The sequence below is a fragment of the Schistocerca nitens genome, chromosome 9 (assembly GCF_023898315.1).
Source record: "Schistocerca nitens isolate TAMUIC-IGC-003100 chromosome 9, iqSchNite1.1, whole genome shotgun sequence".
Taxonomy (NCBI): domain Eukaryota; kingdom Metazoa; phylum Arthropoda; class Insecta; order Orthoptera; family Acrididae; genus Schistocerca; species Schistocerca nitens.
This window is the reverse complement of record NC_064622.1, coordinates 17,826,836-17,839,859: the sequence shown is the minus strand read 5'-3', so window position 1 is coordinate 17,839,859 and position 13,024 is coordinate 17,826,836. Positions and strand designations below refer to the sequence as shown.

The 13,024-nt window shown below is 43.8% G+C and overlaps 1 protein-coding gene across 1 annotated transcript in view; it reads right to left on the bottom strand.

The window, feature by feature from the left end:
• Positions 1–13,024, bottom strand: part of LOC126202992 (peptidoglycan-recognition protein SB1-like) — a 157,922-nt gene that overhangs the window by 31,504 nt on the left and 113,394 nt on the right. The window contains exon 2 of the mRNA XM_049937189.1: positions 4,443–4,700. Coding sequence (XP_049793146.1) covers positions 4,443–4,700 — 258 coding nt within the window. The remainder of the gene's footprint in view (positions 1–4,442; positions 4,701–13,024) is intronic.

Genomic DNA, 13,024 nt, shown 5'->3' with positions numbered 1-13,024 from the left:
AGTGCACTGTCGGCGTCAAAGGAATTTATGTGGTATGCTTTGTAATATTATTGTTTGTCCTTAAGTTTCACCTTCTTTAGTTTTTAGTGATCTGTAACAACTTTTTCTATCTTCTTTGGATCATACGGCTGCGAAGAAGTCTTTTAGGGCGGGGATGTATGGGGTCTGCGATCCGTTACCGAACGATAAAGACGTTTTTGCCTCGCACAGGTCGATGGTAGGCAAAATCGATTGTGAAGCGCCACTAGCGCTAAGAGAGTAAGAGTCAGTCGGAATTCGAGTTTGGAGTTCATCGACCTCGGGCAGGGGCGTGAGCTATGCGTCGTGTCGTACGGGCTGAGAGAGTCCCCACTGCTGTGGGTTAACCCCCAGCAAAAAATTACCGATTAGTAAGAAATGATATTTTTTGACAAGTGTCTTAAAGGCTTATAATGTGCCAAATATCTGCGCTGTCCACATTTTGTATTGCAGTGAGGATTTGTGTGGTGACCATTCTTACAGCATGTGACTGGATACTAACAGTTCTGTCCTATGATAAGATTGGCCATAACTAATTGCTAGAAACCGTTCAATAGCCAAGGGCGCACAAAATATTTTTCATTCAAGACAACCCGTTTCGACAGTCTTAGCTGTCATCTTCATGTCTTAAACATTTTTTGTAGTAAAATGTGTTCGTTTCACGCTGAAATTCATGCACGAAAAGTGCTGAGTTTTAGCCACTTGACATTTTGTGCATGAGGTTCAGCGTAAAATGAACATGTTTTATTACAAAAAATGTTTAAGAACTGAAGACGACAGCTAAGATTGTCGAAACCGGTTATCTTGAATAAAAAATATCCTGTGTGATCTTGGCTTTTGATTGGTTTTCAAAAATTAAAACAGATCGCCCTTCAATATTCTCATAATGAGAAAATTTGCGGCCTCTTCCGCCGGAGGTTCGAGACCTCCCTTGGGCACGGGCGTGTGTGTTGTTCTTAGTATAAGTAAGTTTAAGCAGTGTGTAAGTCTAGGGACCGATGACCTCAGCAGTTTGGTCCCTTAGGAATTCGCACACATTTGAACATTTGAGAAAATTTGACCATAACTAGAAGTGCGAGACGAAAATAGTGACTGCTTCATACTGTACCTGAACAGGATATACAAATCAAACAGTCTTGGTGTTGGTTATTGCAGAACCCTTAATCTTTGCCTGGACATTGTCGAGTAGCCGCATCATGATTAGGAACGACTCTCAAACCAGCTACATCCGATTAGCATTTATCTGGTAGGCCATGGTCACAAGGAAATTAAAGTCAGTAACAATCAACAACTTATCAATCGCGAGTGTTTCTATTGGAAACTGGTATACTGCAAAAATTTAATTATAAGGAACGGAGTGTGTACAGTAACAACCAGAATTCCACCGACGAACTTTCAGAAATTGTTCAGCAAAAACTTTTGAATACATTAGTGTAAGGGATCCAAGTTTTTCGGTAGCTCGCTACAGACTTATTACATTTAATAATTTTTTCATAATGCGGGGCCACTGTCATAATATATTTCTTTAAAGTCAGTACCGCCATTAGACTGTTGTTTATTTACAGTGTTACATTTACACCTACACAATCATGATTTCGGCTTCAAAGTGCCATTATCAAGTGTTTTAAGGGTTATAAATTGCCTAAGATGGCATACTGTCGTATTAAAATACACTATTAGACACAATGTGTAAGAGTCGATATTTCTGGCAGAGCCTACTGGTTTGTTTCATTACTGAGTACACCATCTTGGTGTACTGTGTCTAATAGTGTATTTTAATACGACAGTATGCCATCTTAGGCAATTTATAACACTTAAAACGATAATGGCACGTTGAAGCCGAAATCATGATTGCGTAAGTGTAAATGTAACACTGTAAATAAACAACAGTCTAATGGCGGTACTGACTTTAAAGTTATTATATTTAGCTTGGTTTCTTGTCCCAATAGGCTTTGTATGTGTACCGCACGGAGAATTGCGGACAGCAGAGCGAATGTTGACGGTACGCGCTGCGTGTCCTGTCTGACAACAAACTTGTTCCGCTCACTCTCCCCACCTGCTGTTGACGGCAGTAATGTCCACTCCGCTTTTCGCCCTCAAGCTTCCATCCCGTGCTGCTCGTTTCTGTCTCGGGTTTGTTTTCCGGCAGTGTTACTGATACACAGCAGCACTGTGGATAGGCTTGCTGACGTAGAGCTGGGCGATTTGCACCTCGTGTGTGGATTCACTGTATGCGGTGGAAGAGCGACACAGGTACGCCTGCATCGAGGTGTTTCCACAGTGACTACAACCGCGTCACAGTCGTTTTGTTTTCAGGGATTCATGCATCTGAAGCGCTTTTTAGAAATTAAGCGTGACTCAGAAGAATGGAAGACGGAACTCCCCGTGGAAGACAGGTGGATTTACTTTGTTAAGGAAACCGAAAATTCTGAACACAAACGCCAGCTGCTAAAATTATGCGAGTATTTCTTTTCTATTCCCGCACACGACGCCACTGTGGAAAGAGCATTTGCGCTGATGTCAACCCAGTGGACTGATGTAAGAAATCGACTGCTGCCAGGGACTCTGGAATCAATCTTACAGTGCTGGTTTAACTACAAGCTGACTTGCATGGTTCAAATGGTTCAAATGGCTCTGAGCACTATGTGACTTAACATCTGAGGTCATCAGTCCCCTAGAACTTAGAACTAGTTAAACCTAACTAACCTAAGGACATCACACACATCCATGCCCGAGGCAGGATTCGAACCTGCGACCGTAGCGGTCACGCGGTTCCAGACTGAAGCGCCAGAACCGCACGGCCACAACGGCAGGCAACTTGCATGGAGTTTTGTAAATACGTAAAAGAGAAAAGAGTCTTTCTTGACGAGACGATACTGACATCGTTATTTGCTTGACGACAGCTGTTCGTAATGGGTGAATGTAAAGAGTTCATGGTGGAGACTGGACGTAAGATGAGGACAGGAAGCTGATGTTTGTTATAGAGAAGAAAAAAGGTTGATGAATGTGATTTGTTAGGGATGTGGTGATGGGAGGGATCTAGCTATGGGGCCGGCCGGGGTGGCCGAGCGGTTCTAGGCGCTACAGCCTGGAACCGCGCGACTGCTACGGTCACGGGTTCGAATCCTGCCTCGGGCATGGATATGTGTGATGTCCTTAGGTTAGTTAGGTTTAAGTAGTTCTGAATTCTAGGGGACTGATGACCTCAGAAGTTAAGTCCCATAGTGCTCAGAGCCATTTGAACCATCTAGCTATGTTTTGGGGTTAGGATGGGTGCTCCAGGGTCGAATGTGCTGCACAAGGCTGAGTTTGAGAGTATTAGGCCAGGGTGTCTAGTCCGGAAAACAAGAAGGGGAACTGGTTTTGGGAATACGTGACAGTGCTATCTGCATGGAACATAGAACGGGCTGGCAGGATGACTTCATTGCGCATTCTGAATGACAGGGATAATGGAGTGGATGATGTCTTCATCAGCGGGTGCAGGGTGTAGGGAGTTGTTTCGGGTGAAGTGATGCGACGTTAGGGCGCATTGGGATGGTCAGTTCATCAGTTGGTTGGAGGGGACATAGCTTTACACTTGTTCGAGTATGTGGTTAGGAGTTGATTGCTTGTGTTGCGGGACTGGATTTTAGGACAGTGTTGGTACAAGTGGAGGTTTTACAGTAGGGGCATGCGGATGGGATTTTGCGGTGTGGGGTTAAAGGTCGTTGTAGGTGAGGCATCTGTGGAAATTGTAGGCTTAGGCTCGGAATCAGGGAGGTTCTACTTTGTGTTTATGATGGTGCATGAAGGCTCCATTCTGAAGGAAGTACAAGTGTCTTCAGAGAAGACACCGATTAGGAATGCTGAATCATAGTTGTGGTCAATTCAGAGGGCTCTTCGAATCTGAGAATCGTGACGAATTTAGCATCTGCTCGACACTGCCCATTGTGATCTTTGGATCAGCCACATTGATCACAGCAGCTAGAGCAGGCGAGTGGTGTGGGTTTTGGTGTTGTCTAGGACTTGGTGGGCTACGTGGGAGCAGGAAGGCATGTCAACCAAAATTTATGGCAGGAAGTATGTGCAGCAGGTGGGTGTGGAAATCAGAACTGCAGGACTTGGTGTTGATGGAACTTTGCAGGGTATTAATTCTAAATTTGTCAAAGTTTGGAAGATTCTTTTCAGTTTCAAGCGACTTGTTTTTAGGATTGAGTATCTTGACGTCCAGACGCGACAGGATGAAGGAATGTTTTTGGAGGAGACGTTTGGCATGAGACAGTAGCGGAGTCCATAGGTTCTGGTGTGTGGGGCTGCAGTGGGGTTTTTTGGGTTTCAGTTACAGGTTCAGTGTGCGTGATAGGTAGTTTGGAAGGATGTGTTGGGGATAGCTTGTGTGAGCTTATTGGTTGGGGACTGAGATGTGGTATGGACGTTTTCCTTACCTGGAGCTGGTGTAGCTGAAGCAGCTGCAGATGTTGCTAGTTCAGACACAGCTGCTGCGTATGAAGTTTGCGGAAGTGTGGTTGAGGCCAGAGTATTTGCAGCTGGCTCTTCTGCCTCTGGATCCAGACATAGTGATGAAGGCGTTGGCAACAGAGCAACAATAAGGGTCGGTGGTGCTGCTGACTGGTGCAGTTCTGCCGACGCTGGCTGCGGTGGCGGTGGTAATACAGCTGCTGCACGTGCTGGAGTTGTATTATCTGAAAAGAAGGAGTCTGTTGAGACTGGGGATGAAGAGTGCGCGCGCCTTTGTGTGTGTGTGTCTGTGTGTGTGTGTGTGTGTGGTGTGTGTGCGTGTGTGTGTGTCTGAAGACAGATGGAACCATATGAGTAATGGGGAAGGTGGATGTGGGGAGAACAGATGGGACTAAAATAGGGGGAAAGAAATAAGAGAAGATGGAAGTGGAGTATGGGTGGGAACAGATGACTGTGGACATTGTAGTCATTAGTTGGTTCAGCGTACAGCGAGCAGTACAGAAAGCTGGAAGAAACTCGGCAATGCCAGGGACAGGCACGTGATGAAAACGGTGGCAAAGGAAATTATGGGTGTGAAAACTGTGACTGGCAACGGTGGTATTGGCTGACGAAAAAGGTGATGACTGGCAGCGAAGGTGATGACCATTGGCAAAGCGATGATTGACAATGAGGGTGATGACTCACGGCAACGACTGACAGCAAACGTGGTGACAAAGACAGTTGCCGGCCGTTGTGGCCGAGCGGTCCTAGGCGCTTCAGACCGGAACCGTGCTGCTGCTACGGTCGCAGGTTTGAATCCTGCCTCGGGCATGGATGTGTGTGATGTCCTTAGTTTAGTTAGGTTTAAGTAGTTCTAAGTCTAGGGGATTGGTTACCTCAGATGTTAAGTCCCATACTACTCAGAGCCATTGGAACCGAAGATAGTGACAGTGAGACGAAAACTTTTCCCTATTGAGTTTCCAACCCTGACAACAGCCCAGGCAGCTGTTTTTCTGACTGGAAGAGTGGTTACAACCTTCGAATGTGCCTCATGGCCGTATATTTCTCTTTAGTTATTTCATCCTCTCGCCCCATATGGGTAGAGGGTGGACTGTCTGGAGTACAGCTCCCCGCTCTACAGCCAAAAGTGTTTTTAGAAATATAAACTCAGGTGGAAAAAATGTGATTACAAACTGAAAAGTTTGCTGATGGTTTCAAAATCTATAAAAAGAATAAAATTTTTTGGTGTATAAATAAAAGATTGAAATACTAGATTTTCTTTGTTGTTTAGGTTAAAATCAAAGGATTAAAAAATAAAAACAAATATAGGTATTTGAAAGACATTACAAAAATGGTGGTGCTCTTGCAGTTAAAAGGGGAAGGAGTTGCACCGAGAGAAAACGTTGGGGACGGGGTAATGTGTTCTAGAGGGTGGAAAGGTGTGGGAAAAAATATAGGGGCTGTTAGATAGGAAACAAAGGAGATTAAAGCAAGTGTTGGGATGGATATTAGGAAGACAGAAGGTGAGGAAGAGTCAGAGTCATGAGGGAAGAGGACAGGGAGAGACCAGAGGCAAAAAGGAGATCTGATTTGGAGCGAGATAGGTAGGGGAGCAGCTATAGTTGGTAGGATGAGTAAATATCAGGGCAGATTTCAATGTGTGGGAGAGGGAGTTGGATGAAGTTGAGTTGGGATAGGATATGGACTGTGCATAGTTGTAGGGACAGTTGGACATGTTTGTGAAAGCACAGCGGGATACCAGGATTGTTGATCACTGGGGAAACAATGGGACTATTGGAATCTCGTTTGCAGATAGCATAGGATACAAGGAGGTGTTCAGCGTGGGTGAGGAGAGGTGGGAATTTGATAAGATGGTAAACCTTCCATGTGGAGGAGAAAAGCGAGGCAGAGCGCATGGCATTCAAGGATTTGGAGGGACTTACAGAACTTCGAGGGAGCGAATATGCATGCAGTATAGGCACAGGAGTGGATGGGTGAGATCAACGTTTTGGAGGTGTGCAGGAGAGTGGAGGGTGCTATCCCGATGTTAAGTAGTTTTAGTTGCGGGATTTCTGTTGAATGGTTAGTAGGTGACGTTTCCATGTTAGTTGCTGGTCGAGGGTTGGTCCAACATATTTTAGTAGATTAGTTAATTGGATGAAACAGTTGTAAGTGGTAAGGCGCAAGTCGTGGAGGCAAGACCTGTTGGTGGTTCGTCTTAAAAACTGATTGATGTTGTAAAGGTTCAGGTATCGATCCCGTTGTTGACGGATTGAGTCTACCCTTACGCATCTTTGCTCTATAGAGGTAGTGTGGTTGACGGGGAAGACCCAATAAAATGGCAGGGTGTGGTTGTGACACTAGAAAGTGAGTCAGTCTGGATAGAGTGGTCATGCGGAGCGAATTGTGTGCGTGTAGAGTTTTTAATATCTCGGGAAAATTTCATAATTTGCAGACATAATTGTATTTCATTACTCTAGAAATGACATTTAATTCAATGCCGACCGTGGAACACCGAACGCAATGACACACAGTAACCAAGCGGAGTTTAGTGAATGAGTCTCTGTAGAACGGCTGAGAATAATACGAAGAGGTATTAGGTGTGACTGAAGAATAATAAATCAAGTGTTTATCAGATTGGTGTTAACATCATTCAAGCTCATCATTTCTATGTTAGAATGTTGGTGGAAATTATGAAGAGAGTTAGAGGAAGAATAGATAGGACACGCGTCAGTAGGCTCACAGTGAAGAACTTTCATCAACTGGCACGTGTATGTTATGTGTAAATTAACCCTCCTGTGTTGTTAGAACCAGCAAGTCTGATGGGTGTGGATTTCAGCCAGCATACTACCAGTATCTTTAATTAAAAAGGAGATACTGAGAGATCTTTTAGATTTCTAGAGAGCAGGCTGGACGAAATCGGCATCTTTAGCTTGCTGAGGGAGATGGGCTGATGAAGGTAGTTTGGGAATAATCAGCAGTGTAAAGAAAATAAAGAAGAGGACACGGGACAAATGCTCTGGGTATAGCTGCAGTGAGATGGAAGGTATGGGCATTGGTATTGTTGATAGTTATGAAGGATGGGTAGTTAGATAGGAAGGACGCAATGAGGAGGACATACTTGAAACGCATAAATCTGGAGTTTGAAGAGAAGACCTGGATGCCTTATCTGGTCACAGGCTGTCTCCAGGTCAAGGAAGACAAAGACAGTGGATTTGCGGTTGTTGAGCTCATAGGACAGGAGATGAATGAGGTACAGAAGCTGATCATCGGAAGGAAAATTGCGACGGAAGCTACACTGGCGAAAGAGATGGCGTTGGTTTAGGTGTTGATGGGCGAAAGCTACACTGGTGAAAGAAATGGCGTTGGTTTAGGTGTTGATGAATGCGTCGGCAGAGGGTGGATTTGAAGAACTTGCTGAACATTCAGGGGAAGCTGATGGGAAACTGTAGAGAGGATCGTGTTATAGAGCTGTAAGGGTGATGACAACGAAGAGAGGGCATTCTTTGAGGTATCGATAAGTAACGCAGTCGTGACCAGGGGAAGTGTGTTTTCTTGAACTACTTGTAGCGTGCTATTATTGGTACATTTAATTCTGTTTGTAGTATGTGGTCTAAGTAGTGAAAGCTGGGAGCCTTGGATGAGGCAGTGGTATTGGTGCATACGTGTATTGTACAGAAAAGGGAGTAACGAAAATGAGAGTCGTCAGGATTAGAACAGATGTCGAAGAGATAAGATTCAGAGTGGACAGCTTTGCTCAGGCTGTTATGTAGAACTGCTGCGGAGGAGCAGCTAGTCAGCGTTGGGATTACTGCCAGTGAGGCGGTAGAATGCTTTCCAGTACTTGGGAGAGTCAATGGGGAGTGGAGCATCGAATGTGGTGCATGTGTGGTGCCAGTCCCAGCGTTCCTCTGCATTTAATAAGTTCCCGCCCTGTCTCTGTATTTGCCAGTGGCGTGTGAGTGTATTCCAGCCACAAGTGAGTGGGAGGGAAGGAACGGAATGAGCGATGGGATTCTCGGAGGAGTAGGGCTCGTAATGGGAGGTTGGGGCGATGAGAATATATGGTCTTGATGGGAATATGGGTGGGAAGGATGTGGTATGATCATGTCATCATGTTGCTGTAAGGTTAGCGAGTGGCTTCCAACTTGGGCATCCTTGGATCCTGGTAAGCGTTCCAGTTTGTGTAGAAGTGGTCTTGGATGAATTTTGGACAGAGCTTGAGATGTGGTGCATTGGGGATGAGGTAATGCATAGGGGCTGATAATGAGAACAGGTAGGCAGCTGCTCATCCTTGTATTTGTATGATGAGTCTTTTAACTGTAAGGATACATCAACGTTAAACTAGCACAATGTTACCAATTTTGTGAAAAAAGTATAAATTGCATATATTGTTACTATGTTTACATCTTTACATGAATCCCATCAAATCACTACATTGTTTACATGACAACGAAGGCAGCTGGTGGGGAAAGACATTCACAGGCCGTACCTTATTTGCCCTCGTCAGAGGTCTTAAATTCCATAGTAAACGTGTACTATCAGACTACCTTAATATCATTTTTACATTGACAGAATTCAGCATTGTGTATTATGATACAGTCATATGCTATGAGGGATGGGATAGGAAATTTATTTAGTACAGTGTGTGACGTAGCAGTACGTATGTTATGTACCGTAAAATTCTTAAAGAAGGTTGGATAGTCATAAAACCATGGTCTGTATAAGTTGTATCAAGTAAATCCACAGAAAAATCAAGATACCATCTCCGCTCACACCACCCGGCGTTTTCCTAGTCCAGATTTGCATCTCTTCACCTGCAAGCAAGCCATGCCTCTAAGACAGTAAAGTATTTAGGACTAACCGTCGACAGAAAATTAACATGCAGTGCACACCTACATACATCCAACAAAAAGCTCGAAACCGCCTAAAACTGCTAACCAACTGCATCCCATGAACATCCTTCTGCCATTATCCTCACCTATAAATCCCGCATGCGCCCCATAAAGTCCCTTGAAATCGCCTTCCTCATCCGTCTACCTACCCCAACTAGCATCCTGTACCACGTCCTCCATTTACCACCCCTTCCTTCTCCTCTTAGAGCACCTTTGGACTAATCGCCGATCTAGGTACCCTCCTGTACCCCTATGTCCATATTTCACCCTCCATGCACCTTTGTGCCTTATCGTTTCTCTCCTGTCGTAATTTTGACAAACTGCACCTCCCAAAAGATAAAATCCATCCGGAGATGTACTCCTGTTTCCAACACTAGTCACAACGTCCCACCTCAAACCATCCTTTCATTTTTCTCGCTCACTTGTGGTTTCACAGAGCACCACGGTCATACTCATCATTCCATCTTTGCCATAACCATCACCATTTTCATGTATCACCAGCACTCCCATTGAACCATGGCATCCCATATTGTTACTGTCATATAAAATCGTCTATAAACTTTTAAAAATCATTATTGTCCACCAATATCTTTTGAAAAGCATTATTTATTGTTATCTGTTTTTATGTATATATGTCAGAAGATGTTTAGATTTTGGGATGTGCTAAAGCATAATGTAAATGATACGTTATTTTTAGGGTTTTTCAAAAACAAAACAAAACAAAAAACTACCGCATGCAAGGTACGATTTAATTGCAATTTTATATATGCGATCTGTTCTTTATTTTTTTAGCTTTTACAGGATTCGACTTGATCAGTCCAGAAGGCCGAATTTGCAATAGAGCAAATAAATATTTTTCTTCGGTGAATCGCGACTATGGCGTCTTCTAAAAAAGGAAACAATTAAAGCGGTAGCGAGAGCACAGTGGAATTTCATCTACCAGAAACGTGTAGTTCTGGCAGAAAAATATACCTTAATTTTGAATGAAGTGCTACGAGGTAACAAGAGCATGCTCGCTGAAGCTACCGCACTCGATTGGGGGAGACCGTGTACAGCCTTAAGCATGGCATCACCTGCACAGCAGGGCAATATGTTCTGAGGCTAATTCAAAACAAAGTACAAATAGGCGTTAAACTGTTAATATTATATTAGTTTTCGCTGTATCGGCAAAAGCTTGGACCGGGATGCTGTTCAGAATTTGTCACATTCCACTGAATCGATTCGACATCGTCAGAATGCCTCCCCTCTCCCCCTCCCTCCCTCTGAGAGCATAAGAGGGTGGTGGCAACTGACGCCAGAGCAGGGATGAGGAAGGATGTTGGGGAGCTTTAATCCCAGCTTTGACCACGCGTTGATGCACAAGAATGCGACTGTGGGCTGGTGAACGATAACAATGAATACACCATTCAGGTACTCTACACCTACCTCTACACTCCACGTGTGGGAGAGGGCACTTGTCGTGCCTGTATTTGCCCCCCCCCCTCCCCTTTCCCATGCCGCTAAATCCGCGAATGCCCTGTGCGAAAAATGGCTACCGGTAAAGCTTATTATGGCATCTGATTTCTTTGATGTGGTCACTCTAATGACTCTGCGGGACTGATGTGGGGCAAGTAGTACCTTGCCTGTCACTTCTCCGAACGTTGTATCAGGATTTCAGCAGTAAATCTCTCCATGATACACAATGCTGCTATTGTAGCTTCTGCCACTGGAGTTTGTTGGGCACTGTGACTTCATTGTGACATGTTGCTATGTGATGTTATTTCACTCTTTGCCACTACTTCGTGGTTAATATTTTGTGGCTAATAGACCTACTCAGTTTGGCTCTGAGCACTATGGGACTCAACTGCTCAGGTCATTAGTCCCCTAGAACTTAGAACTAGTTAAACCTAACTAACCTAAGGACATCACAAACATCCATGCCCGAGGCAGGATTCGAACCTGCGACCGTAGCGGTCTTGCGGTTCCAGACTGCAGCGCCTTTAACCGCACGGCCACTTCGGCCGGCCCTACTCAGTTTACTAAGGTGTGAAGCTCCTCTTTATTTTCTTCCGTGACTGCAATTTAAAAATGGCATTGTTTTGAAAATCAGCCTTATGCAAACACAATTAGTTTATTTTCATATTTACCCAGACATGTTTCGACATCTACGTGCCACTTCTGTGCGTCAAATTTTTATTTATGTACCGTACAATATCAAATTTAAAATAACTTAACTGTTGTAAGCCTAAGAATTACAATATGTGCAATTTGCATTGTTTTGTTTAGATGCTCATCTTAAAATTACATCGCTAAATGAAGTACAGAAACGCACATAACCTCTACCCACGAAACAATTCTTAAAAAAATGCGCAATAATTTTCTTCATCGCTAGTTTGCAGATGACATGGTGTCAAAATAACGACGAAAAAGATCATAAAAGCCAGTGTATGATAGTGCAGTTCATTTGTTGTTGTTGTTCTGGTCTTCAGTCCTCAGACTGGTTTGATGCAGCTCTTCATGCTACCCTATCCTGTGCAAGCTTCTTCATCTCCCGGTACTTACTGCAACCCACATCCTTCTGAATCTGCTTAGTGTATTCATCTCTTGGCCTCCCTCTACGATTTTTACCCTCCACGCTGCCCTCCAATGCTAAATTTGTGATCCCTTGATGCCTCAGAACATGTCCTACCAACCGGTCCCTTCTTCTTGTCAATCTTGTCAAGTTGTGCCACAAACTCGTCTGCTCCCCAATTCTATTCAATACCTCCTCATTAGTTATGTGATCTACCCATCTAATCTTCAGCATTCTTCTGTAGCACCACATTTCGAAAGCTTCTATTTTCTACTTGTCTAAACTATTTATCGTCCATGTTTCACTTCCGTACATGGCTACACTCCATACAAATACTTTCAGAAACGACTTCGTGACACTTAAATCAATACTCGATGTTACAAATTTCTCTTCTTCAGAAACGCTTTCCTTACCATTGCCAGTCTACATTTTATATTCTCTCTACTTCGACCATCATCAGTTATTTTGCTCCCCAAATAGCAAAACTCGTTTACTACTTTAAGTGTCTCATTTACTAATCTAATTCCCTCAGCATCACCCGACTTAATTGGACTACATTCCACTATTCATTTAGCGACGTAATTTTAAGGTGAGCGTCTAATCAAAACAAAGCAAATTGCACATATTGTAATTCTTAGACCTACAACAGTTAAATTATTGTAAATTTCATCTTGTACGGTACAGAAATAAAAATTTGACGCACAGAATTTTATACATATCTGATATGCCGAGCACCAGGTCGCGTAAATTTGCGTATGCGGATGATCTGGCCATCGCGTACTAAAGCAAAAATTTCGAAGTTCTTGAAAAAACATTGAATGCGGACATTGAAGCGCTGAACACCTACTACCTTAAGTGGCATTTGCATCCCAACCCCAATAAAACGACCAGTACCATAATGCACCTTAATAACACCGCTTCAAGCAGGAAACTACAGCTTTCCCTGAATGACCGGCATATCAGACATGAAGATAAGCCCAAATATCTGGGAGTAAAATTAGACCGCACACTAACGTGTAGCTCCCATCTGGAAGACACCAAACAAAAATTAAAATCTCGAAATACCATTATGTCTAAACTGGCCGGAACATCATGGGGGTGCGGAGCTAATACACTAAGGGCG